General features: G+C 42.3%; 1 protein-coding gene across 4 annotated transcripts in view; it reads right to left on the minus strand.

The window, feature by feature from the left end:
• MCF2 (MCF.2 cell line derived transforming sequence) overlaps positions 1 to 26,064 on the minus strand; it is a 110,981-nt gene that overhangs the window by 22,056 nt on the left and 62,861 nt on the right. For 3 of the 4 annotated variants that reach the window (XM_058712919.1, XM_058712923.1, XM_058712922.1), the window contains 12 exons: positions 25,018 to 25,209; positions 22,644 to 22,815; positions 21,302 to 21,349; positions 18,168 to 18,205; positions 14,436 to 14,524; positions 12,395 to 12,461; positions 11,646 to 11,761; positions 11,453 to 11,522; positions 9,800 to 9,892; positions 5,079 to 5,171; positions 3,406 to 3,531; positions 2,615 to 2,836 (listed from right to left, as the gene is read on the minus strand). In XM_058712919.1, coding sequence (XP_058568902.1) covers positions 2,615 to 2,836; positions 3,406 to 3,531; positions 5,079 to 5,171; positions 9,800 to 9,892; positions 11,453 to 11,522; positions 11,646 to 11,761; positions 12,395 to 12,461; positions 14,436 to 14,524; positions 18,168 to 18,205; positions 21,302 to 21,349; positions 22,644 to 22,815; positions 25,018 to 25,209 — 1,326 coding nt within the window. The remainder of the gene's footprint in view (positions 1 to 2,614; positions 2,837 to 3,405; positions 3,532 to 5,078; positions 5,172 to 9,799; positions 9,893 to 11,452; positions 11,523 to 11,645; positions 11,762 to 12,394; positions 12,462 to 14,435; positions 14,525 to 18,167; positions 18,206 to 21,301; positions 21,350 to 22,643; positions 22,816 to 25,017; positions 25,210 to 26,064) is intronic. The other variant, XM_058712921.1, reaches the window with a different exon arrangement.

Genomic DNA, 26,064 nt, shown 5'->3' on the forward strand with positions numbered 1-26,064 from the left:
AATGCAGGAACTGAGGAATCTGGAGAACTCGAACCTCTCCGTCTGGCTGTGACCTGAGGGCCTTTCCTTTGTACAGAAGTGGCCGGCTTAAAATATAGCATGCGATTGTTAGGCCACGGGATTCTAGCTTGATAGGATGAACTCAAGACAACGGTCCATGAACCCCAATCGTTACGTCACACACCAACTAGTACTGCTAGCGATGATTTAATCCCAGAATCTCACAATAGGAAAGCAAGAAGAAGTAAACAGAGTGAGGCTTAGGAAACAGCCAAACTCGGGGCGCCTGGGTGGCTCAGTCAGTTAAGAGTCTGGCTTTGCTTCAGGTCACGATCTCACAGTTCGTAGGTTTGAGCCCCACGCCGGGCTCTGTGCTGACAGTGCGGAGCCTGCTTGTGACTCTCTCTCTCTCCCTGCCCCTCCTCGATTTGTGCTTTCTCTCTCTCTCTCTCCAAATAAATAAACAGACATTGAAAGAAAGAAAGAAAGAAAGAAAGAAAGAAAGAAAGAAAGAAAGAAAGAAAGAAAGAAAGAAAGAAAGAAAAAGGAACTAGCCCAATTTCCATCTTTGTCTGTCAGTGCGATCACCATTTTCCTGGTACTCCTGGCCTAAATCTTTGCAGGCAGCACTGAATAATCTTTTTTATTAAAAATATTAGACATTATTGGGAAACCAAAGAAAAAGGAGACTGATTTTTTTTTTTCCCTTCAAATGGCAGGTATTATTTCTTTCCTGTATCTAGTAAGTCACCAAGCCCGTCGGTCTCCTTCCACTGAAATGTTTCTTGCATCTAGCCGACCCTGTTTCCATGGTAACCATTATAGTTTGAATTCTCATGACTTGGTTCCCGCATACCAGTCCCTCCTCACTCTAATGTACTTCAGAAACATTCTGTTGCCCACCACAGTGACAAATTCAAGTTAAAAAAAAAAAATCGATACAAATCAGAAATACAACATTAGGTACTGGCTAGGTCACTCTACAAATAAAAAGCTAACCAAATGCATTTGGGTCCAACACGCCTATGGAGAGAGAGAGTCTCATCCCCAGAAATAGGCACAGAGACAGCAAGAGATCTAAACCCCGGCTGAGGTCAACCATAAAATCTTGGTGCTCGATCGATGTTTGTTGCAGACATAAAAGAACAACGGAGATCTGGGGGACGTGGAGGCGGGCTGCTGATGTCAAAAGGGCAACTCGGTGCATTTGCTGTAAAAGCAGCCGGAGTTAAGGAAACTTGTGGCGTTGCTGAGGGTTCAGAGCAAAGCAGGGGAAACTCGACAGTAGGAAGAGGCCCGAATCGGGTCGTAACTCTGGGTAGGAACTTTGTTACCAACAGCCTGGGACTGTCGGCCTTGTGGGGAGAATCAAAAGCAGGGCCTGCTTATCTGGGAGACTCCAGACACAAAACACCTCGGGACACATCGCTTATCCTCTGTCCCTGCTGCTGAAAACGTCGTCAATTTTCAAATGGCTGACAACGAGGAAAGAACATGCTCATAAAAAATGACTCAAGTCAGGGTGGTTGGGGAGGCGAGGCAATAGTTTTCTCCATGTTCCAGTCTTCCCATAGCAAATGTTATATTGCCTCTACAATTTTTTTGAGATTTTATTTTTAAGTAATCTCTACACCCAACGTGGGGCTCGAATGTACAACCCCGAGGTCAAGAGTCACATGCTCCACCGTCTGAGCCAGCCAGGCGCCCCTGCTTGTACAATTTAAAACTTGAGGGGCGCCTGGGTGGCTCAGTTACGTGACCGACCAAGACGGTGCTGACAGCTCAGAGCCTGGAGCCTGCTTCAAATTCTGTGTCCCTCTCTCTCTCTCTTGCCCCTCCTCCGCTCATGCTCGCTTGCTCTCTCTCTCTGTCTCTCTCTGCCTCAAAAATAAGTAAACATTAGAAACCATTAAAAAAAAAAGACCTCTACTGAAGATTTTGAGGGTTGGGGGAGGACAAAACGGGCAAAGGGAGTTCAAGGGTACAAGTTGCTAGTCAGAAAATAAGTAAGTCCTGGAGATGTCACGTACAGCCTGGTGACTGTGGTTAATAATACTCTATTGCACACGTGAAAGTTGCTAAGACAGAAGATGTTAAAAGTTCTTACCGTAAGAAAAAACTTACAACGGTGTGGTAATGGATGTTACCTAGGCTGATCGCGATCATTTTGCAACACACACAAATATCACATCATTGTGTTTTACACCCGAAGCCGATATAATGTTATACGTCAATAATGCCTCAATAGAAAGATTTCATTTGAAAAAAGGGGATGTGAGGGACACCTGGGGTAGCTCACTTGGTCGAGCGTCTGACTCTTGATTTTGGCTCAGGTCATGATCCCAGGGTTGCGGGATCGAGCCCCATGTTGGGCTCCACGCTGAGCGTGGGAACCTGCTTGAGATTCTCTCTCCCTCTCCCTGTCACTGTCTCTCTGTTCCCCTCCCCTGCTCGCATTCACGCTCAAATAAAAAACAATAAATCAATCAATAAATAAGTAGATAAATAAATAAAGGGATATGCGTGTATAAAACCCACTCATTTCACTTGAAAAGGTGCACAAGCTTTTTTACATATGAAATAATATTACGTTACACAATTTAAATTGTCTTACTTTCAAACAGTGCTTAAAGCTGTACGATGGGTATCTATCAGACCCTTCTCCGCTTTCAACGCGCCTCTTACAAAAGACAATGGCTTTTTCATACAAGAACAGATGCCGCTGCATCGGTTTGAATCTAGCAAAGTCCTTCATTTTTGTAGCACCTTTCTTGTGTCCAGTCCAAACACTGAATGCTCCCTGCATTACCATCTTGCCCAGTTCATTTAAGTTTCCCTATGAAGGAAAATCAACACTCATCAGTACAAGGTGGAGCTACATTCGGGCCTCTGACATCAACGTTGTACTGTGTAGCTTGAGCTACTAAATTCCTGCAACACAATTTGCACGGTCTTTAAAATTTCATTCATCACAACTTTACATGAAAACACGCCATGTGTCACACGGGTACATAATTAGGGCGGGGACAAGAGACAGAAGAAAGCTCCTTTTCCCTGGCTTCCTGTCTCCATGTGGATGTATTTGGGGTAGGCCCACCCCCCACCCCACCCCCCGCCCATCTTCTCCTCAATCCTGATTGGCGATTGACATCTACCGGTCCAGGGATCCCCACTAGGCAGAGCTAAGTCTAAAGACTTGATTTTTTTTCTTCCATATCTATCTGGGACTATGCGAGCAGCAGTTCCGGGGCAATACATCTCCTTAGAAGACCGAAACATTCCTTCAAACAAGATCTCCCATTCTTCGGCTCTTTTTTATTTCTCAGCTGGTTCCGGGTGGCGACGAAGAAAGAGATCTTAACTTGCTTACCCACAAAACTGCGACAATCATTACAATTTACTTACAATATAGCCATTTATTGCGATCTGATGCATGGAGTCATTAACTGACTTCAGTAAATCCAGCATCGTGTCCAGAGCCTCCTTTAATTGTTCAATCCCTTGGCAGCCGTTGCTATATTTCAGCAGCTCCTGTGATTAGAAGTCAAAAATTAATATTGGGCAGATATTAATAGCGGGAGAAAATGAATACATTTCTGGCTAACATGCTTTCAAGGAGGAGTCCACAGATAATGTCATTTTGTGAGTAATACCTTTCATTTGCTATCCGTCCCATTAGTACTATATATTTTTTTTTTTAATTTTTTTTTTTCAACGTTTATTTATTTATTTTTGGGACAGAGAGAGACAGAGCATGAACGGGGGAGGGACAGAGAGAGAGGGAGACACAGAATCGGAAACAGGCTCCAGGCTCCGAGCCATCAGCCCAGAGCCTGACGCGGGGCTCGAACTCACGGACCGCGAGATCGTGACCTGGCTGAAGTCGGACGCTTAACCGACTGCGCCACCCAGGCGCCCCCCATTAGTACTATATTTTAAAAACTGTGTCAAAATTTGGGAAGAAATGGAATAGTGACTAAACGGCATCGAGTAAAGGGCACTCACTGCTCTTGAAGCTGCAGAAAAACAGCTATTAGGACCCACTAGAGATTTATGTTTAAAGTAATCACACTTTTCTGGCCTTCGACATACAACAATTTGTCTTATTCATTTTGCCTAGACCACAGAACACCGTGAAAACATACTGTCAAATAAGCTCGGTGCTTACACTTAACATTTTTGTAACCTGAATTTCAACGTGACACGAGGGGTGAGCCTCCTCCAATTTTCATCAAGAAGGCTCCTACGAAATACTGTCTCAAACTCTACGAAATGTGTGTTTAGTTCTTCTCAACCATAGTAAAAAGATTGGGGCGCCTGGGTGGCTCAGTCAGTTAAGCGTCCGACTTGGGCTCAGGTCATGATCTCACGGTCCGTGAGTTCGAGCCCCGCGTCGGGCTCTGTGCCGACAGCTCAGAGCCTGGAGCCTGCTTTGGATTCTGTCTCCCTCTCTCTCTCTGCCTCTCCCCTGCTCGCTTGCTCTTGTGGTCGCTCGCGCTCTCTCTGTCTCGAAAATAAACATTAGGGGCACCTGGATGGCTCAGTCAGTTAAGTATCCAACCCTTGATCTTGGCTTGGGTCATGATCTCAGAGTTCATGGGTTTAAGCCCCGCATGGGGCTCTGGGCTGACAGTTCAGAGCCTGGAGCCTGCATCACATTTTTTGTCTCCCTCTCTCTCTGCCCCTCCCCCGCTCATGCTCTGTCTGTCTCTTTCTCTCTCTCTCTCAAATAAATAAACATTAAAAAAACTGTTTTTAAATAGTAAAAGTTCGGCATTACACATACATCAACGTAACTGGTATGGATAATTAACTCGCTATAAAGACTCCAGACAGCCTCAGATTACATCTATGCGCCGGGCACTTTAAGGGCCACAGTGAACCCAGGCCCTGAGCCTACCTATTCCTGGTACTTTCTAGTCACCTGCTTCCTTTTTAATGGCTTTGATACATTTGACCCACAGAAGGAAGGAAGGAAGGAAGGAAGGAAGGAAGGAAGGAAGGAAGGAAGGAAGAAAGAAAGAAAGAAAGAAAGAAAGAAAGAAAGACAGAAAGACAGACAGGCTTTATGTAATTACCTTTAACAGTAACTGATACTTAGTGATTCGTTGCACGGGTTTGAGTAAATAGGAATCCAGACCAAGCCTGTGTTTTAATTTTCTTTGACATTCCTGTCATTAAAATATAATAATGATCAATGAATTTAAGACATGCACCCATGAAAATACCAAGCATTCACTGATTAGACCCAATGCATGGTTTCTTCCATCTCAAGGGAAATTTACCAGGAAAACCACTGTTACATATGGTGTGGAAATTATAAGCAGCAGTATACGTAAAAAAAACCACTGTAAATGTTGCCTTAAGGATTTGAGAGGTATAAAGTGCCAAGATTTCAAATACTAATAAGTTTTTACCTAAAGTTTGCATTGATGTGGAATGCCTAAAAGATGAGAAAGCAATGAATGACCATAGATGAACATGATTAAACATGAAACATGACTAAAAAACGTACGTAAGAAAATTTTTAAAGGGCTCAGCTGCACAGGTCAAGGCCAAGAAAAGAAACAGGTTGTGCTGAAGATAAATCAAACTGGGTACAAGGAGAGGTTTTTTGAACACCACAAGAAAAATGGAGACCTCATCAACTGGTGCTATATTTCATCTGATTATTGGCTCACTGCCACTATAAATATGAGGGTCATGCCTTTGGGTCCTGGGAACATTGTAGGGTCCCTAACTAGGGCGAGATGGGGCTGATTTGGATGAAATGTACATGCAAGCAGTACAGAACACAGAGAGAGTAGGAGAGGCTATATATGTGTAAGATCTGGGACCTGCCTCTGAATATAGATAAAAACCAATATACAATCTAATTCACACAGTTAGCGGCTCATGGTTAAAGATGATGGACCGATACATCCATTTAGCTCCCCTTACTCATGAAACCCAACTGAAATGATTCAAAAGTAATTTTTACAAGGCAAAACCCAAAGTTACAAATATGGGAGAGGAAAAACACATCAACCAAATATGGAAACTGAACGCCAAAGTGATAACGTTAGACAACTGTGCACGCTAGAGAAACGTGACTCTCAAGTCAGCAGAGTTTTCGGAAAAGCCAAGGAACAAGTCAGTTTATGTTATAGAACACCTTCCCCCCGCTTCCACAAAGACTCCAGAATTACAGACATCAAGGACCTCTGAAAGGGGGGAAATGAAGGTCAGGTTTCAAAAAATGTGGTTGTTAAAAGTCTGCTTAAGAAGTAAGTAGAGGGGCACCCGGGTGGCTCAGTCGGTTAAGCATCCGCCGCCTGATTTCTGCTCGGGTCATGATCTCCCAGTTCGTGGGTTTGAGCCCTGCTTCAGGCTGTGCACTGACAGTGCGGCTCCTGCTGGGGATTCTCTCTTTACCCGTCCCCTGCTTGCTCGTACTCTCTCAAAAATCAATAAACTTAAAAAAAAAAAAGTACATCGAGATACTGGGGTGCCTTAGTGACTCAGTCAGCTAAGCGTCCAAGCCTTGATTTGGGGCTCAGGTCATGATCCCAGATTCATGGGATCAAGCCCGGCATTGGGCTCTAGGCCAAGCATGGAGTCTCCTTAAGATTCTCTCTCACCGTCTACCCCTCCCCCTGCTCGCACATGCTCTAAAAAAAAAAAAAAAAAAAAAAAAAAAAAAAGCAAATAAATAAATAAATAAATCTATACCTTTAAAAAAAAAAAAGTAGACACTAACACACATTGGTGCGAGTGTGCAGTGATCAGGACATCACACACTGCTGGCCAGCGATTAAAATGGTGCAGCAACTTGGGAAAACAATCCAACAGTTCTTCAAAAAGCTAGAGAGAGTTACCAAATGACCCAGAAATTTCATACCCAGGTACATGGCCAAGAGAAATGAAAACATATGTCCACAGAAAAACTTGTACATAAGAGGTGGAAAAGAACCAAATTACCATCAACTGATGAATGGGTACATTGAATGTGGAATACCCATATAGTGGAAAGAAGAACTCATATCTGCTACCACATGGATGAACTCTGAAAACATCATGCCAAGTGAAATCAGCAAAACACAAAAGATCACATATTTGATGATTCCATTTATATGAAATGTTTAGAACAGGCAAATCTAGAAAGACAGAAAGTAGCTTACCGATCACAGAAGGCTGTTGGATGGGGGGGGGGGGGCGGGCAGGGAACGGGAAGTAATTACTAAAAAGGTATGGGTGGGTTTGTTTGGTTTTTTTTGTTTTTGGAGTCATGAAATTGTTCTTAAACTGATCGCAGTGATGGTTGCCCAACATTGTGGACATAGTAAAACTACTTAATTACACATTTGAAAAGGCTGAATTTTATGGAATTTTAATTACACCTCAATGAAGTGGCTACCCCCAAAATTAAATGAGCAGAAAAGTTAAAAAAAAAAAAAAAAAAAAAAAAGGAGAGAAGGCTCAGAGAACCATGCCACCTTGCACAACTAGGTGGATGCCTGTCCCATCGCATAGCAGGAGAATGGATGTTTACCTGAAAAAAGTAAAATGGAAGGCCTATGAACTAGGGAATATCTGATCCAGTTGAAGACAGAGTGCCATATTGAAAGCAAAGAGATTACTTGAATATTTACGCACCAAATTAAATACTCTCAGCGTTTTCACCTAAGTTGGCTACCAGAATACTGGCAACCAGGCCCTTATTCACCACGTAGTAGACTTAGGAATCTAACCAGCCTGAGAAAGATACAGGTGTGGGGATCCCCTCAAGGAAACACCTTGACACAAATCACTCAATAGTGAGGACCATGGTCAATAAATCCACATATGTGCGGGAAAATTCCAGCGAGCTTTGTATTCTAGTGCTTACTCTCAAGGTAAGTGGCCAAACAAGTGTCACCAGACATTTGTGGGAAGTATCGAATATGAGTGACAGGAACAAAATGAAGAAAAAGAAAAAACAAAAGCAATCTGAAGACAGCAGAAATTATGCAAGGAGAAGAAAACTAGTTTTAAAAGGAAAATCTATTCTTACTACCCTCACAAAGATAAGTGAAGATACTGAATTCATGAAATGAAAACAGGGTTCTATTGAAAGGAACATTGAGGGAACAAAAAAGGGTAGAGGCTCTACAAAATTAAAAATATAATGGCAGACACAAAACTCTCAATAAAAGGACTGAAAGACAAATTCCAAAAAATAGAGCAAGACAGCCAGAAAATAAAAAGAAAAGATCAGAGAATTAGAGGAATGGTCGAGAATGTCCAACATCTATACAACAAAAATTCCAGAAAGACAGAATAGAAAAATTGTGCAGAGAAAATCAAAGAAAAAAATCCAAGTAAATTTGGACAAGAGGTTCCAAATTCAAAGGGATCGCCACAAGACCAACATAACGGATGAAAATAGTGCCAATGTCATGGCACTATTTGTGAAATTTCAGAACTCCAAATACAATATGTTCCCATAAGCTTTCAGAGGGAAGACAAAAATAGGTTACACACAAAGGATGGAAAATCAAAATGGGGGGGCACCTGATAGCTCAGTCGGTTAAGCATCTGACTCTTGATTTCAGTTCAGGTCATGATATCATAGTCACGAGATCGAGCTCTGCATGGGGCAAGGAGCCCACTTAAGATTCTCTCTCTCCCTCTCCCTCTGCTGCCAGCCCACTTGTGCTCACTTGTGTGTGTGCATGCTCGCTCTCTCTCTCTCTCTCTCTCTCTCTCTCTCTCAAGAAAATAAATAAATAAAAATAGCATCAGATTTCTTAACAGCAACACTGGAAGCCAGAAAACAGTGTAGCAAATACCTTTAAAATTCTGAGGAAAATTATTTTTTACTTACTGGGTATAGACTTCTATACCCAGCCAAGCTAGCAATTAAGTGTTAGGGTAGATACACTCAAGACATTTGTAGACATGCAAGTTCTCATAACTTTTACCTCCCAGTAGACATACAAGTTCTCAAAACTTTTACCTCCCAGGCACACTTTCTCAGTAAAACTGCTGGAGGATATGTTCTAGAAAACAAGTGAGTGAAACAAGGAAAAAATATGGCACCTAGGAAACAGGAGAGCCTACGCAAGAGACCATGAACAGAATCCCAAAAGTTATATTCAACAAGATCCCAGGTTGACAGCTGTGCAACAGGTCTAGTGAGCCTTGATGAGCAGATCAAAAAAGTCCAGGAGAGATTAATTCAAAATGAAATTCAGAGAAAAAAGAATATGTTTAAATGTACTAAGAAGAAATTTATGTAACTCTCTTAACTCGGCGAGTCTATGGGTAGGTAGAATAGGGAAAAGTATCTAAAAAATTAAGGAAGTAAAAAAGACAATTGCAGGGGGAAAAAAGGGATGGAAATGCAACCATCTTATACCGGAGGATTCGTCTGAATATAGGAATTACCTAGTCTCACTAATTTACCACTGTATCTATATAACTAAACTTATAACCATATTGGATGTTTTGGAGGAAAAGAAGTATGTGTATGCATCTGGTGGTGAGGCAGGGGCAGTGAAAGAGGGCTAAAGTAGCGATATAAATGTTATTCGGAAACATGGAAGTAAATATCAAAGGAAGCAGCTGAAAGAACCGAGAGTGGTTGCCTCTGGGAAGCAGCATACAGATTTGTGCGCGTGTGCGCACGCGTGTGCACGTACACATTGTGTGGCAGGGTCAAGTTGTTCTTTGATCTATCTGTATTATATACAACTCACAGTAGGAATGGATTCATAAATAAGAACTATCCCAGTGTCTTCCGGAAAGAGTATATCCAATACCTGAATAATTACTATACCTGGAAAAAGGCGCATTCTGAATACTTCTTCCAAATTGCCTCTGATCTGGGTTTATTCTGACAGTATTTTGCATACATCTGAAAATCATCTTTCTGTGATAAAAAGCACATTCGAACGTATTATCAATCTGTGAACATGCACTGTTCTTATCAAGAAAGGCTGAGCTAGAATGAGTAGAGCCCAGCATTACACGTGGCCTAAAGGGCCTGCCACACTGGCAGTAAGTCAGGATCCCTCTCTGGAAGCCAAGAAAAACATGCCCACCAGACTGAGCAGGGGAACACATAATTATCTCAGGAATTTCACCACCTCCACTTACCAAGTTGGAGAGCTAGGGAAAAGCCTTCTCCGACTGAACTATACAAATAGATGAATTTGTTCACAGCTGTAAGCCAAGAAGGTACCAAGGAACACGCCGTCTCCATGCCACCAGCCTCTCAGTTCCCTAGTGAATGAACTTGTGGCTAACTTCCAAGTCCCTTGGCTTGTCACTGGGATATCATCATTGTACCATGACCCCGCTGGGTGTGTGACCATGCTATTCTCTCCCCCTGGAATCGTCTTTCCTGGACCCCCATCTAATGGGCTACCTCCTAGTCACTCTCTAACTCCCACCTCATGAGTCATCTCTTCTGGAAAGCCATCCTTTATACCTCCAATCTATGTCAGATGCCCCTCTTCTTGGCTCTTACAGGATCTTTCGTATATTCCCAATACAGCACAACTCACACTGTATACGATGATTTTCCCCCTGTTCTTCTCTGTGAACATAGTCTTGGTCAAATATAAAATCTCCAACGAGCAGCACAGACATTAAGTACTATATGAGCCCGAAGGAACAAGACTGGTGTTGCTTAGGGAAGTCAGGGAAGAATCTGGCTACCACTTAAATATGTTTAAAGTCCGAATATATTGAGAAAGGTAAGGACAAACAGTTTTTTCTTAACCATATCATATTCTGAGTCCATTAACGCTTTCTGGGATAAGACATCTCTTTGGAAGCTTTCAATGATCACCATTATCAAATTGACTCTCAAATCAAGATGGAACTGATTTTTCAGGAAGAGGAGGAAGTAGATAAGTAGATAAGCAGAGAATATTCTAAGGAAAATTCTAATGGAGGAGAGTATGATTACAAAGCTTGGGAAGTCCATTGTGCTAAGTATTCTCTTGGGATGTGGAAAAATGAGCCTCCCTGAATGATCTCATAGAATAAAAAGAACAGACAGCCCTCTGTTTTGCAAAGTCCCCATGATAGATGCCCTGGTGTCTGAAAGCCAGACTACGTTTGATTCTAAGACTTTACATGCATTAGAGGGGAATACCAAGGCATCTCTTAGGCTAAAAATTAACCAATCCAAGAATGGTTGAGCTAAGATGATTCCTACTCTCACATCTTCATAGCCAGGCTGGTCCCTGGACTCCTGGGATCACCCAGAGGTCAGTGGGCACAAGCTGAGCCATTGAAGCGTCTGATTCCATCAGTCTCTGTAACAAAACTGGGTTTACCATTAAATACTGGCTGGAGTGATGGGTCTCCTCCCAAAACATAAAGACATAAAAAACAATACCTATACAAATCCGGTCTCTCTACAACGAGCTGCTATTTTAGTGGCCCATATTTATATATTTTTAAATAATAATTAACAGACCCTTTCGAGGAAACAAGGTCCCACTCTCTCTGGAGCGTCAACGCAATTTTCCAGACTGCTCAAGAAAATGCTGTGAAAATGTCAGAGAAAAAAAAAAAAACACGATATAATTTTACATCAAATACAGTAAATTAGTCAACAGCCCTTTAAATAATACGATGCAAAAGAAACATTCAATTCGGCAATTACATACTCGTTATGGAATTCATAGATTTCTGCCATATTTCCAAAGAGGACATCCTTTTTATTTCTCAGGAGAGGTGGCATAAGATCAAACATCTCAGGATTATCCATCTCCGCTCTGTAGCCCTACCCAAAATAAATACATTTGTTCATTTAAAACACGTTCACGTTAACACTCGGTTGGGCCACCAAAGGGTATAGCTACAGCAGAAATGTATACGGCAGGACTCCTGGGTGAAAGCTGTTTGTAATTCCAACAATCAAATCTTCCAGTACCCGAAGTTACCCATTTACAAAAAACTGTTGTTCTCAGAAAGCCAGACAAGGAAATCATCGTTGCCTGCTCAGCGCGTAGAACAAAGTGACTCTCTTGGCCTCCGGGGTAGCTGATGGTATAGGAAACAAACTAGAAATCAAGCAGGAAAAACTGTATTACAGGTCATTAACCTCTCCTTAAGCTGCCAGTAAGTGTGTGGGTTTTTAGACCAAATTAATATTATGACATGTGTATCAAATGAATGGTTTTCTTTTACCTTTAACTCTTTCCAGCACCATTTCTACACAGCACAATTCTCACTACTGAGGGAGAACCCGAATACGCACATTTAACGCATGGGCAGCCTCAAACAATGGGAGAAACACCTACTGCTGGCATGTGACAAGGAAGGAAAGGGACAGAGAAGACTGTCCTCAGTACTAATGAACGTAGCAGGGAGAGCACTGGGGCGAAGGTGCAAAAATAGAATTTGAGTCACTTACCAACAAAACAGTAAACAGCTCGCGAACATAGACCCTCTCTGTCTGGATCAGCTCATTTAGGACGTGGCTAAAGCGAAAAGACAATATTTATCCGTTATTTTGTTGCCTTGGAATTATAATCTTTCAATCGTTATCATCATAAATTGTCTAAGGTAAAAATTGTTAACACCTAGGAACTACCAATGGTTTTGGCTTTATCATCAAAATATGGAGTGAATCATATAGTCTCTAGAATAAATACCACCCACAAGATGCTTTAAAATATATTGAAAACAGGGGCGGGCACCCGGGTGGCTCAGTTGGTTAAGCTTCCAACTTCAGCTCAAGTAATAATCTCATAGTTCGGGAGTTCGAGCCCCGCATCGGGCTCGGTGCTGACCGTTCGGAGCCTGGGGCCTGCTTCGGATAGTCTCCGTCTCTCTCTGCCCGTCTGTCCATCTCTATCTCTATCTCTATCTCTCTCTATCTCTCTCTCTCTCTCCCCCGCCCAAATAAATAAACATTAAAAAAATTAAAAAATAAAAATAAAATATATTTAAAACAAAGGAAAGGGGACTCGGGACTTATTTTTCAAAATGAAAAAAAAAAAGCCCACTTTATTTCTATCTCACTAAGCTTAAGAGTCAATTTATTAAAAACTCAAAAATCTATTCCTAAAACTTTGGTTTATTTTGTTGTGGGGGGGTAGGGAAAAAGACAATTTCTCTTTCTCCCTCTCCAAAAACATAATGATATTAACATTTAATGCCCGATTTTCCCCTTTCCCAGTAATGTTCTGAAATTTTCCAAGACCTGAAATGGATTTATTTTACTGGTTTTCCTAAATATAGATCATATTTAAACCTTAGTGATTTTGATCTCTTTAAAATAAAATACATTCTTCTTCCAATGTGATTTCTAATTGACACTTTTTTTTTTAAGAGAGGGAGAGGGAGAGAGACAGACAGACAGGCAGACAGAGAATCCTAAGCAGGCTCTACGCTCAGCAAGGAGTCCAACACAGGGCTTGACCCCAAAAACCCTGGGATCATGACCTGAGCCGAAATTAAGACCCGGACGCTCAACTGACTGAGCCACTCAGGCAACTCAATACCATATTTAAAATCCATTTCCTGGGGCCCCTGGGTGGCTCAGTTGGTTGAGCATCCAACTTCAGCTCAGGTCATGACCTCCTGGTCCGGGAGTTCAATCCCTGCATCGGGCTCTGTACAGACAGCTCAGAGCCCGGAGCCTGCTTCAGAATCTGTGTCTCCCTCTCTCACTGCTCCTCCTCCGCTCATGCTTTGTCTCTCTCTCTTTCTCTCTCAAAAATAAATAAACATTAACAAAATAAAAAATAAATAATAAATAAAATTCATTTCCTCACTCTCCAATACAGGTAACACATTTAACTTCTACCTTTGCCTTTCTTTTATTTTTACATTTATAAGCATTAACATTATTTATCTGAATATGTATCGCCACACAACTCTAGGATATAAAATGTTAAAGGTGAATCTTCTTCTTTTGTTTTAATTTTTTTAACGTTTATTTATTTTTGGGAGAGAGAGAGAGAGAGAGAGAGAGAGAGAGAGAGAGAGACAGAGCACAAGGTGGGGAGGGGCACAGAGAGGGCGAGACACGGAATCAGAAGCAGGCTCCAGGCTCTAAGCTGTCCGCACAGAGCCCGATGCGGGGCTTGAACTCACAAACCGCGAGATCGTGATCTGAGCCAAAGTCGGATGCTCCAACCAACTGAGCCGCCCAGGCACCCCCCCAAAAGGTGAATATTCTTATGTCTAAAATAGTAACGTTATAAAAGTGAGCACGCTATTTTTAACATCTCTAAAATAACACTGTATGTCTAAATAATCCTTGTAGTTTTTGAAACAGCGACTGTCCCATTCCCTGTCATCTCTTTTACAATAGAGGAGATGAAGAATCTAGAAAACTCTGGCTAATTTTCAAGTCACACAAACAGAGCACATTCGCCTTGACCACTGAATCAGAGATTCCTACTGGTAGATGTGTATAGAAGTGTATGTCAATAAAGAAACGATACTTCTGTAAAATATCCAAGCTATTGTCATTGTCCAGACTGGAGGATTGACCAGAATTTCTCTGCTCCCGACAATCATGCACCACTTCGATCTGAAATGATGAAAATAAGACTTAAATTAGCATCTATGTACGTATAGTTCCTCTTGAAGGAAATCTAGTTCAAACTAAGTTTTCTCTAGGTCCTAACTGTGTACATAACTTGAAAAATAACACTAGGATTTTTTTTTCAGATTTAAAATGCTAATTAGAATTTATTGTACACATTAAATAACGTTTTATTTGGCACTTTGGGGAAGTGAGGTTAATTTATAAAACGCTGAATTTCCAGATAACTCGTTTATTTACTGAAAAAAAAACCCAGCTTTTTAACCTTAATGATTTTTAATGGAAGCCTTTCTAGGAAATATGACATGAATCCTGGAGTCCTTTAAACACAACATCATTGACTCTCTTTCCAATGATCCAGTGGTATCATCAGGAACATGAATGATGTGATAAAATCCAAGGGTAACACTCTGGGGCTAATAACACGTGGGTAACTATTCTTTCTTAAAATGGCCGTAACTTGTTTATTTCTGCCTCTGCTCTCTGCCACATGTCAGCTTTTGCTACAGGTGATTTCTCTGATCCTAAACCACGATCTTATTTCGAAGATTCTACAGTCCTTGAAGAATATCCGATGGAAAAAAAGACAGTCTCTTTAACAAATGGTGCTGGGAGAACTGGACAGCAACATGCAGAAGAATGAGACTAGACCACTGTCTTACACCATTCACAAAAATAAACTCAAAATGGATGAAGGACCTGAATGGGAGACAGGAAACCATCAAAACCCTAGAGGAGAAAGCAGGAAAAAACCTCTCTGACCTCAGCCGCAGCAATTTCTTACTCGACACATCTCCAAAGGCAAGGGAATGAAAAGCAAAAATGAACTATTGGGACCTCATCAAGATCAAAAGCTTCTGCACTGCAAAGGAAACAATCAACAAAACTAAAAGGCAACCGACGGAATGGGAAAAGATATTTGCAAATGACATATCGGATAAAGGGCTAGTATCCAAAATCTATCAAGAGCTCACCAAACTCCACACCCGAAAAACAAATAATCCAGTGAAGAGACGGGCAGAAGACATGAATAGACACTTCTCTAAAGAAGACATCCCGATGGCCAACAGGCACATGAAAAGATGCTCTACGTCGCTCCTCATCAGAGAAATACAAATCAAAACCACACTGAGACACCACCTCACGCCAGTCAGAGTGGCTAAAATGAACACATCAGGAGACTCTAGATGCTGGCGAGGATGTGGAGAGACGGGAACCCTCTTGCCCTGTTGGTGGGAGTGCACACTGGGGCAGCCACTCTGGAAAACAGTGTGGAGGCTCCTCAAAAAATTAAAAACAGATCTACCCTACGACCCAGCAATAGCACTGCTAGGAACTGACCCAAGGGATCCAGGAGTGCTGATGCAGAGGGGCACTTGCACCCCGATGTTTACAGCAGCACTTTCAACAATAGCCAAATTAGGGAAAGAGCCTAAATGTCCATCACCTGATGAATGGATAAAGAAATTGTGGTTTATATACACAATGGAATACTACGTGGCAATGAGAAAGAATGCAATCTGGCTTTTGTAGCAATGTGGATGGGACTGGAGAGTGTTACACTAAGTGATATAAGTCATACAGAGAAAGACAGATACCATATGTTTTCACTCTTATGTGGATCCTGAGAAACCTAACAGGAGACCATGGGCGAGGGGAAGGAAAAAAAAAACAACAAAAACATTAGAGAGGGAGGGAGGCAAACTACAGAAACTGAGAATAAACTGAGGGTTGATGGGGGCTGGGAGGAAGGGGAAAGTGGGTGATGGGCATGGAGGAGGGCACCTGTGGGGATGAGCACTGGGTGTTGGATGGAGGCCGATTTGACAATAAGCTTCTTATTAAAAAAAATCCATAAAAGTAATGTTAGTTTCAAATTAAAAAAAAAAAAAAGACCCTACAGTCCTTGGACTGGCCCAGTGAGTCAACTACAGGAGCTCCGGGATGGCTATGTGTTCTTCAGAAGCATTAGAAGTATCTTCCAGGGATCCTGGCTGTACGGGACTTTTGAGCTTGCAAAAATCTCTGAACTCCACGTAAATGTAGCACTAGAACCCAAAAATGAAGTATAAGATCTAGCGGCTAAAAAGCATTTCCACAAAATATGACAAATCCATGTGGAAAGGAACAAACATGTATCGACTACTTCCTATATATTCCTATCTATTGTGCATATACTGTATCCATTCCCCGCCCCCAGCAATTTACCAAGCTACGGCACACTTATCCTCATTTTACATATGGGAAAACTGAGCCTCAGAGCTATAGCAACAGGGCCAAGGTCACATACCTGGTAAGTGATGAAAGAGTCAAGCCTGTGATGTGTCATCATTATGCTCCCTCTTCAAGACTATGGTTTGATTTACTCTATCTGAATGTATTAACTGTTACCATTTTCATACACTAAGACTGAAAATACCATGTACGTCACTCATCAGATAGGTAAGCATCATTTACTCCTAACAGGTTTCTGTTCCAAGGTTGGAAAGTTTTGAAACGTAACTTTATACCTTTAAATGCCTAAGGATTGTGCAAAATGGCTAGAACTGGAAGAAGGTGTGCCTTCTGGAACTGGGTCCACCAGCTTAGAAATCTCACCAAGAAAATGTACAGAGCCACAGCCTCCTATTTATTCCCTGAGACACGCAAATAAAAAGATCCACATAGAGGAATGTTAAGGTGTCATGAGAGGAACGTGGAACCGTAAGACACGTAAGATGATGGAATTTGGCATTCAGTCCGTTTCTTTCTTGAAAACACAAGCCGTGACCGCACAACGTGATAACCAGGCATGGTATATCGGTATAGGCCATTCTCTAGCCTCATAATGGTATTGGACACTTAGAACACTACCGTATGCCACGCATTATTGGAAATACTGCCCAAATATTATCTCATTTTTACACTAATTCTATGATGAGGGTGTTCTATTATCCCCATTTTATAGATAAGGAAACGGGAGTGCGAGAGAATTTACCCGAGGTCACACAGCCGGTGACTGTCGGAGTTGGGATGAAAACCCAGGTAGTCTCTACAATTGCTCAATAATCCGTATCACTGCTATACTGCCTCTCGGAGATAGATGTTCTTGTCCTTACTGACCATCAAGAAGACACAAGGAAAATGTAGGGCCCTACAGTTATGACGAGGCTACTCTCTGCAGGTACCAGAATATCATGGGTAACTGAGAAGGAATCTTGTCTCTATCAAGAAATGAACAGCTGTGTGTTTTTTGAGCCCCGAGTATGGACCATTAGAACCTGTCCTCTGTCCGTGTTCCATACTTATAGGAATGTAATCAATTATGAAAGAAATCTTTTGTAGAAAGGCGCAATACTTATTTAAGTTTATTGAAGCGGTGTGGGGGAAAGAAAAGCTGGGACTTATAGATGCTTTACAGAAACTAGTTCTGAACTTGAGCCAAGACTTAAGAAACCGCTCACACATCTGGGGAGATGTCAGTACCGCAATTAGACACAATGCATCAGTAGCAGCTTTTTCTTTCAGATTAAAGAGGCTTTTGAGCACACAATATTGGTTTAGTGGATTAAAAATATGGTTTAAGCCTCCACACCGATTCTGCAACTACAGCAATAAAGCCAATGTTGAATTAATTAATGATATTTACTTTTAAGTTGCTCTGATTTTGTCTCCAACTCTTCTTCCCTGGTAGAAAAATATGAAAGAAGAATTTCAGACCAGAATGAAAATCAACACTTTTAATTAAAATACACGAATGTTTATTCAGCAATTAGAGACATGGGACCATTCCAACGTATTTATACGAGTACTTTTAAATCACGCTACACGAAACAGGTGACTGGTCAGATTTATCTGCAGGATTTCGACTTCTTATTCAGCATCATCTTGCTATGTGCTCACCCATTCTCTGACTCATCAAGCATTCCCCTGATTGCCAAGTGACCACGAAGAGTTAGTAACATTTATTTGGCACTTACTGCATACGCCAGGTACTGTTCTAAGCCCTACACGGCCATTTTGTTCTTTAATCCTCCAATCGACCCTACCCGAAAGGGACGATTTCTACCCCCACTTTGTAGATAAGTATGGTTAGTGTCTTGTCCAGGAAGCAGAGGTGGTATTCAAATGTGCATAGTCCGCCGTCAGAATATACGTTTCTAACAGCTACATAAAACAACAATTCTGAAGCACGGTAAGATGCTAAAACAACACAACTTTGTCAAAATCCGAGCTTTAACCTTTCTGCTCTTCCTGTTTAATCTCTCCTCTGTCCTCTTTTTAAACACGTTGAAAGGAAAGTCATCTGTATTTTTTTTTAAGTTCATTTCTTCGTTTTTAGTAATCTCGACACCCACCACGGGGCTCAGACTTACGAGCAGAGATCAAGGGTCGTATGCTCTTCCAACTGAGCCAGCCAGGCTCCCCCCTCCTTTTCTTTCTGTTCTGTTTATGATGGGTAAGCCCCTATATTATTAAGCAAGGAGTCCAAACGTCCCTACAAAGCCCAGGGCATGGTTCAAGTGCAAGACTAGGTTGTTATTTGCAGCTAAAAAGGCTGCCACCCACACAGGCTTCATGGATCTCTCCTCTCTATGGAATATACTTTTTGTCCTTTCCTCCTCGGCAGAAACCACTGCAAGGCAACCTCGGGGAAAGGCCGCGCTGTTTTGTTCTCCAAATTTTATACTTCGCTTTCATTATTTAAAAATATATTTTAGGGGCATCTGGCTGGCTCAGCTAGTAGAGCATGTGACTTGTGATCTCATGGTTGTGTGTTCAAGCCCCATGTTGAGCAGGGAGCCTACTTAAAATATATACAGGTGTAGAATGACTGTGCTGTATGCCTGAAACTGAAGTAACATTGTGTGTCAACTATACTCAAATAAAAAAAATTTTTTTAAATATGTATTTTTTATATACAAGTTTTACATTTATAACATCAGCTATATCAATATATAAGCTAGACGTAGTGGCACTTACCACATAAAATCAATTTCTCCATGAACACTGATGTCTACCATTTAAAAGACACCTGATCCACAGAGATCCGAACTTATTTATAAAGGTAACTTAGGGAGCCTCTCTAATTAGCTTTACTAATTGATTCCTTGCAACTGCACTAAGAGATGAAAAAGGAATATACACAAAACTCATGAGGAATGCATCTTTTTTTCTGAAAAGCAAGGCAGACAAGTTCATTCTCGCAACAACGTAAACGTACGGTAATACCTTGGCTCGCGAGCATGATTCGTTCCAGAAACATGCTTGTCACCCAAAGCATTCATCTCTCAGAGCGAATGTCAAGAACCACTGGCTCAGCTGTCACGCCGCGGTCGGCGTCACGTACTCCTCGTAACGAAGGACATCGCTCGTGCATGAAGGTAAAATTTACGGGAAATGTTTGCTCGTCCGGCAGAACACTCGCGGACTAAGTCACTCGCGATCCGAGGTTTTACTGTATCCCTAAAATTATGGAGCACCTAGGGTATGTGCTAGGTTCTGTGTTTGGTGCTGGGGATGCAAAGGTGAACTGAGCACGGTCCCTGTCCTTACAGAGTTTACAGGCTGACAAGAGAGACAGAAAAGAGGCAATTACACAAAAGCTGTGAAGACCCAAAGTGGGGGGTTGTTAGCCCACAGCATGAACACCTAAGCGAACTGGGCGCGGGGGGGTGGGGGGGGGTAAGAGAGGCAGGAAAGAAAAGCTTACCTGAAGAGAATGGACTAGAGACAGGAAATCTGCTAGAAGAAGAGGAGCTAGCAAAGGGGAAAGGGAGAGGGAAGGGACTAGCATCCCAGAGAGAGAAGAGTATTGTAAAATCCAACAGGCAAGACAGGTAGGGGCATCTGGGGAGGCAGGGAGACAGCTGCGGTTGTCAAGGCAACAGATGTTAGCTGGGATTAAGGACACGGCAGTGAGGGCTAACAGTGGGGTTGGAAAGAAGGTTTGCATGTGGAATCTGACTTGCCTATAGGAAATTCAAGGAGGCGAATTGTAAATGCCACGTCCGAAGCATATGAGAAAGGTGTAGACTAGAGCTACAGGTTTTGCAGCTCAAACCACATGTCCCCCCTCACAGTGTTCTTCGCTAACTTGTACCCCTTGTAGTAAATCGTTAATTCAACAAACACTCATCGCATCCTCCTAGGTGCCAGCACTGCGCTAGGTATGGGATCCTGTCTGACGCAAATTAATAAAAATAAACAAAATCAAACCCCCCCCAAAAAACCAGTTTGACGCACTGTATGAAAAACCAACACAATTTGATTGGACCAAATCTTGTATGTTTGGCGTAGCAATGCCTGCAACGTAAATAATGCTTTGATTTCATTTCGAAACCATGATAAATAACGGGTAAAATCACTTATCCATCCGTATCATTTATTCGGTAAGCTGCCTTCTTCCTCATAAATACATGAGGCGGTCTTAAGCTGAAGCCGATCTAAGCTGCTCCCAACAGATAGCTGTACTGCGGATGACACCCGAGTCGCTAAAATGAAAGACACCTTGATTTAACATCGCCGATTGGTTTCCCTAGTTTCTCTTTACAAGCGGTCATTCGATGAAATGGGAGTTTAGAGGCGTCATCTACTTTTCATACAGTCGTTTTCCCAGGTAAGTTGAATGCTAAGAGAATAATGGATGCGTGTTATGAAAAACGGGAGAAAGTTAATTGCAGGCAACATTCAAGAATAAATTGCTGCTGGCTTTAGACGTCAAACTGGTTTTTCACATGTGCACAAACTCAGAAAATGGACCGAAGTAATAAAGATGGGTACCTTTTGAAAAAAGTTTACATGCTTGAAAGAAAGAGCATCCAACTCCCACTGCAGGACCAAAAAAAAAAAAAAAAAAAAAAAAGTGTAATGGCATTAAATGAGAATATCAGAAAGAAAAAATAAATAAAACAGAATGGAACAGATTGTCTCCTTGCAACCCTTTGAAGGCAGCAGGCGTTATTGTTCCCGTTTTACATACAAGGAAACTGAGGCTGAAGAACGTTCAGTGAATGGCCCGAGGTCACACAGCCAGGAAACAGAGCCAGAAGTCTAACTGAGGTCTGTCTTCTGCTAAGGAATATTAACGCATTCTATTTTTATTCTCCTAGCGGTAGATGCGTATGCCCTTATTGGTTTTTGGGGGGGTTTTTTTGTTTTGTTCTGTTTTTTTTGCCCAGTATCTTCTTAGTCAACATTATTCATTTGTGAGTATATTTTTATATTTAATAACCATTAGCTACACAGCTTTCATCGTCTTAGCTTAGTTACATGCCTACATCACCTCTTTCTCAGATGATCCATGCTGGGACTGCCCTGGGTTTTTATACTCCTTCAAGCTTTCTCTGCATTTCAAAGCATTTCGTACATATATTAATGAAATCTGTGATCCTCTCAGATTAGACAGACCGAATTTAGTCCCATGTTCACCCATTCAACTAACTTAGGGCCCCAAAGGCCAAATTATTCTCCCCAGAGGTCGCGCAAGGGCAGCTTTGGGCAATCGAATCATCTCACTTCCAGATTAGTTCAACACCACCGTCACGATAATTATTTTATCCCACAGAATGCAGAAAGGAAACGGATATTACATGGTTAAAACTCATCTACAAATATTACAACAAGAGAATGGACTCTAACAGTTCGTTTCTAGCAGAATCATTCTATTTATCTGCACTTACGAAAGGCAATCCATTCTGTTATCTGAGCCATTCACTTACTAGAAGCGAATAAGAACCAAGTAATCGTTTATCCATTTAAGTAGTAAATATGTGTGAGCGCGTGCACACGCTTGCGTGTGTAGACCAGATCCATATCCTTTCCTCCACCTGCTCAAGAAAGGGGTGAGTTTGATGCTGGTAAAATGTTCATGCTCATTGCAAGGTTGGACTATTCAGTCCACATTTTCATCAGTCCCTACTACGCTGTATTCCTATGCTTTACTGTCGTATGATCCTCTCAGCCGTGACTCCTGCCCTGTGCATCAGAGTTTAAACGTGACCAAAGATGCTGACATAAAATCTCCATCCATCAGGATTGAAGAACGAACTCAGTGTTTACATCAAGAGTAACAAACGACAGCAGGAAAGGAAGAGATTTAAAACGTGAATGCAAGATACTTTACCATGTTTCGGTGACAAAAAGGGTACTCCGGATCTGATCAAACTGTCAGAAGCAGGTACCACAAACTGGATTGGCTTCACACGCTTGTCCGTCAGGTTCCTGAACCCAGCTTGTTGGTTCTCGAATATACTCCGAATGTTTTCAAGCTTGAGTTGCACTGTCTGCATTTGCACCTACAGGTCGCGTAAGAATTCTATGAAGTATTTTCTGGACTGGGCTCATTACAAATCTTATTACATTTCTCAGACTCAGTCAAAAAATTAATTTAGAGTTTAAAATGTAACTAGAAAAAATGAGGAAAGTAACAGAAAACAGATGAATGCAATGTCTTCACACGGTTATAAAACCCGAAGCTCTCAACCAAAACAACTTGAAAAAGAAATTTACTGGGGCTCCTGGGTGGCTCAGTCGGTTAAACACCCGACTCTTGATCTCAGCTCAGGTCATGATCTCATGGTTCGTGAGTTCGAGCTCCATGTTAGGCTCCGTGCTGGCAGCACGGAGCCTGCTTGGGATTCTCTCTCTCTGTTTCTCTCTCTGCCCCTCTCCCGCTCTCTCTCTCAAAATAAGTAAACAAACTTTAATTTTTTTTTTTAACGTTTATTTATTTTTCAGACAGAGAGAGACACAGCATGAACGGGGGAGGGGCAGAGAGAGAGGGAAACACAGAATTGGAAGCAGGCTCCAGGCTCTGAGCCATCAGCCCAGAGCCCGACGCGGAGCTCGAACCCGCGGACCGCGAGATCGTGACCTGAGCCGAAGTCAGACGCTTAACCGACTGAGCCACCCAGGCGCTCCATAAGTAAACAAACTTTAAAAAATTATTTAAAAAAAAGTATAATAAAACAAAGAAATTTCTCAAGCAGTCATGAAATCGGTCACTGTATAAAGTGCTTTACCCTAGGGCGCCTGGGTGGCGCAGTCGGTTAAGCGTCCGACTTCAGCCAGGTCACGATCTCGCGGTCTGTGAGTTCGAGCCCCGCGTCAGGCTCTGGGCTGATGGCTCGGAGCCTGGAGCCTGTTTCCGATTCTGTGTCTCCCTCTCTCTCTGCCCCTCCCCCGTTCATGCTCTGTCTCTCTCTGTCCCAAAAATAAATAAAAAACGTTTAAAAAATAAAAAAAATAAAAAAAATAAAGTGCTTTACCCTTCATGGCTGGAACAAAGCAACGGCTGGCAAAGAAGGCATGTTTAAGCACAAGAAAGCCACCAAGGTAAGCACTGTCTTAGAAGTTTGTTATGTTGTAGCCCGCGGGACATTCTATAGCTCTCTGTGTTGTAAAAAGCTCCTCCTTGACTCTCCTCGATGATATGAGGCAGTTAGTTTCGCTTGGTGGCTTCCAGAGAAATCACTTGGTTATTGCTATAGGCACATTTCTGATTTTCTGGGGCACCCCCTAAGATGTGCAGCTAAGCACGGTTTTAGATAAAGTTCCAATTAAGAGTCAACTACGCAGGGGTGTCTGGGTGGTGGCTCAGTTAAGCGTCCGACTCTTGATCTCAGCTCGGGTCGTGATCTCACAGCTCGTGAGATCGAGTCCTACGCTGGGCTCTGTGCTGACGGCACGGAGCCTGCTTGGGATTTCTCTCCCTTTTTCTCTGCCCCTCTCCTGCTCGTGCTCACTGGCTGTCTCTCAAAAGTAAACAGTTAAGCTTTAAGAAGTTAAAAAAATTTTCTTTTAATTAAAAAAAGATTAAAAAAAAAGGGGGGGTCGACTATACAGTTTGGCCACAAATAGCATCACAAAAGCTCTGAGCTACAGTGTGGTGAGAGGGCTTCACGACATCTCCAACAGGGGGGCACTGAGCTAATCCACAGGTCTCTGCCTCATTAATACCAACATCTGTTGGCACCCCCTCCCCAAGAAGCTGAGTAGGAGAGCCAGATCTGTGTCCACAGAGCACCAGTGGTGGTCCCGGCAGCAGAAAGACAAGACATTTGCCGTAGAATGCTCTCAACACGGACCCAGTGTTCTTCTAGGACAGCATTGGCCCCATCTCCAAGGATGCACAAAACAATGGCACGTGAGAGCTCCTCACTCCTCATCACACAGCCAAGCATAAGCCTTTGGATTCTTTCCTTTTTTTTTTTTTAAGTTTGTTTGTTTATTTATTTAAAGTAATCTCTGCGCCCAACATGGGGCTCAAACTCGTGACCCCAAGATCAAGAGTCACACGCTCTTCTGACCGAGCCAGCCAGGCTCCCCAAGCCTTTGGATTCTTTGATGCTTACCCGTGGGACTAATATCACCCCTCCTCCTTCAGAGAGCCGTGTAACTACAATTTGAATAAAGTTAGCTGTGAACTTGACTGGAATCATAGTTTTTAAAAAATGCGTTTATTTGGCGAAAAAAAAAAAATCACGACAGCCTCCTACCTTAAGCTCGGGTGATAAAATTACATCAAATTCATACTGTAGGGTATCAGGATCGTAATTGATAAAGGGCAGAGCCATTTCAAGAAAATTTTCAATGTCTTGGAGGGCTTTCTGAGCATCTTCTTTAGATTGAAACTTCTCTACTTCCTGGTTAGCTAGAAGGCATTCTCCTTCATCACAGCACTGACGAGCCTGGCGAGCAAATCACACACGCACGCACACACACAAAACCATGAATGAATAAACAGAAATATGTTCGCCTTTTAGGAGTGTTTAGCAGCCTCTGTGAATCAGAGCTGCTTCCAGAGCTGTTCAAAAATAAAGATACCTGGGTGCAGCCCCCAGAAATTCTGATTCAGTAGCTCTGGGCCCTAAGCCAGGCGTTCATAGCTCTGCAGAGCTCCACAGGTATTTCTGATGCACGCGTAGCCAAGGCTGAGAAGCACGGTATTTTCTTTCACAACAAGGAATTCATTCTGCAGCGAGAGTCTGACCGTTCTCTCAGCGCTAACACGTCAGCTGCGTGCTATTTTCCCCAAATCAGTAAGTGAAATACGAAACACCTCGCAAAATACATAGTGTCCTATAAATGTGTAGTGACCTGCCAAGGACAAGGATGAAAGTTTCCTTGCCAAAGAAGGAGGGGGGACAGGTTAAACTGTTCATGCTCAGATGCGATGTCTGTAAATGATATCCCTCGTTTACATTCCACTTCCGAGGCCAGATCTTCCTTTCGCTGCCTCTTTCTGAAAGGGGTCAGACCCACAAGCCAGGGAGGAGTATTTTCCAGTCCCTGTTTAATTTCTTATTGCGGTAACTGTGAAATGTGGAAGGAGTTTCTGGCGTTAGCAAACTGCCTCTAGGGCTGTGAAAAGTGTTCCGACTGCAAATTATCACCAGAGGAGAGGATGCAGAGATGTACCCAAAATAGAAAGGAAGCCATCGCGACCGTGATCTCAATGTTCACACCAGAACCCGCAATGCTTACGATACTAGACCTGCCAGGAATACTATAAAGGTACATGGATTAAGCAAACATCATCAAAT

The sequence above is a fragment of the Neofelis nebulosa genome, chromosome X (assembly GCF_028018385.1).
Source record: "Neofelis nebulosa isolate mNeoNeb1 chromosome X, mNeoNeb1.pri, whole genome shotgun sequence".
Lineage (NCBI taxonomy): Eukaryota > Metazoa > Chordata > Mammalia > Carnivora > Felidae > Neofelis > Neofelis nebulosa.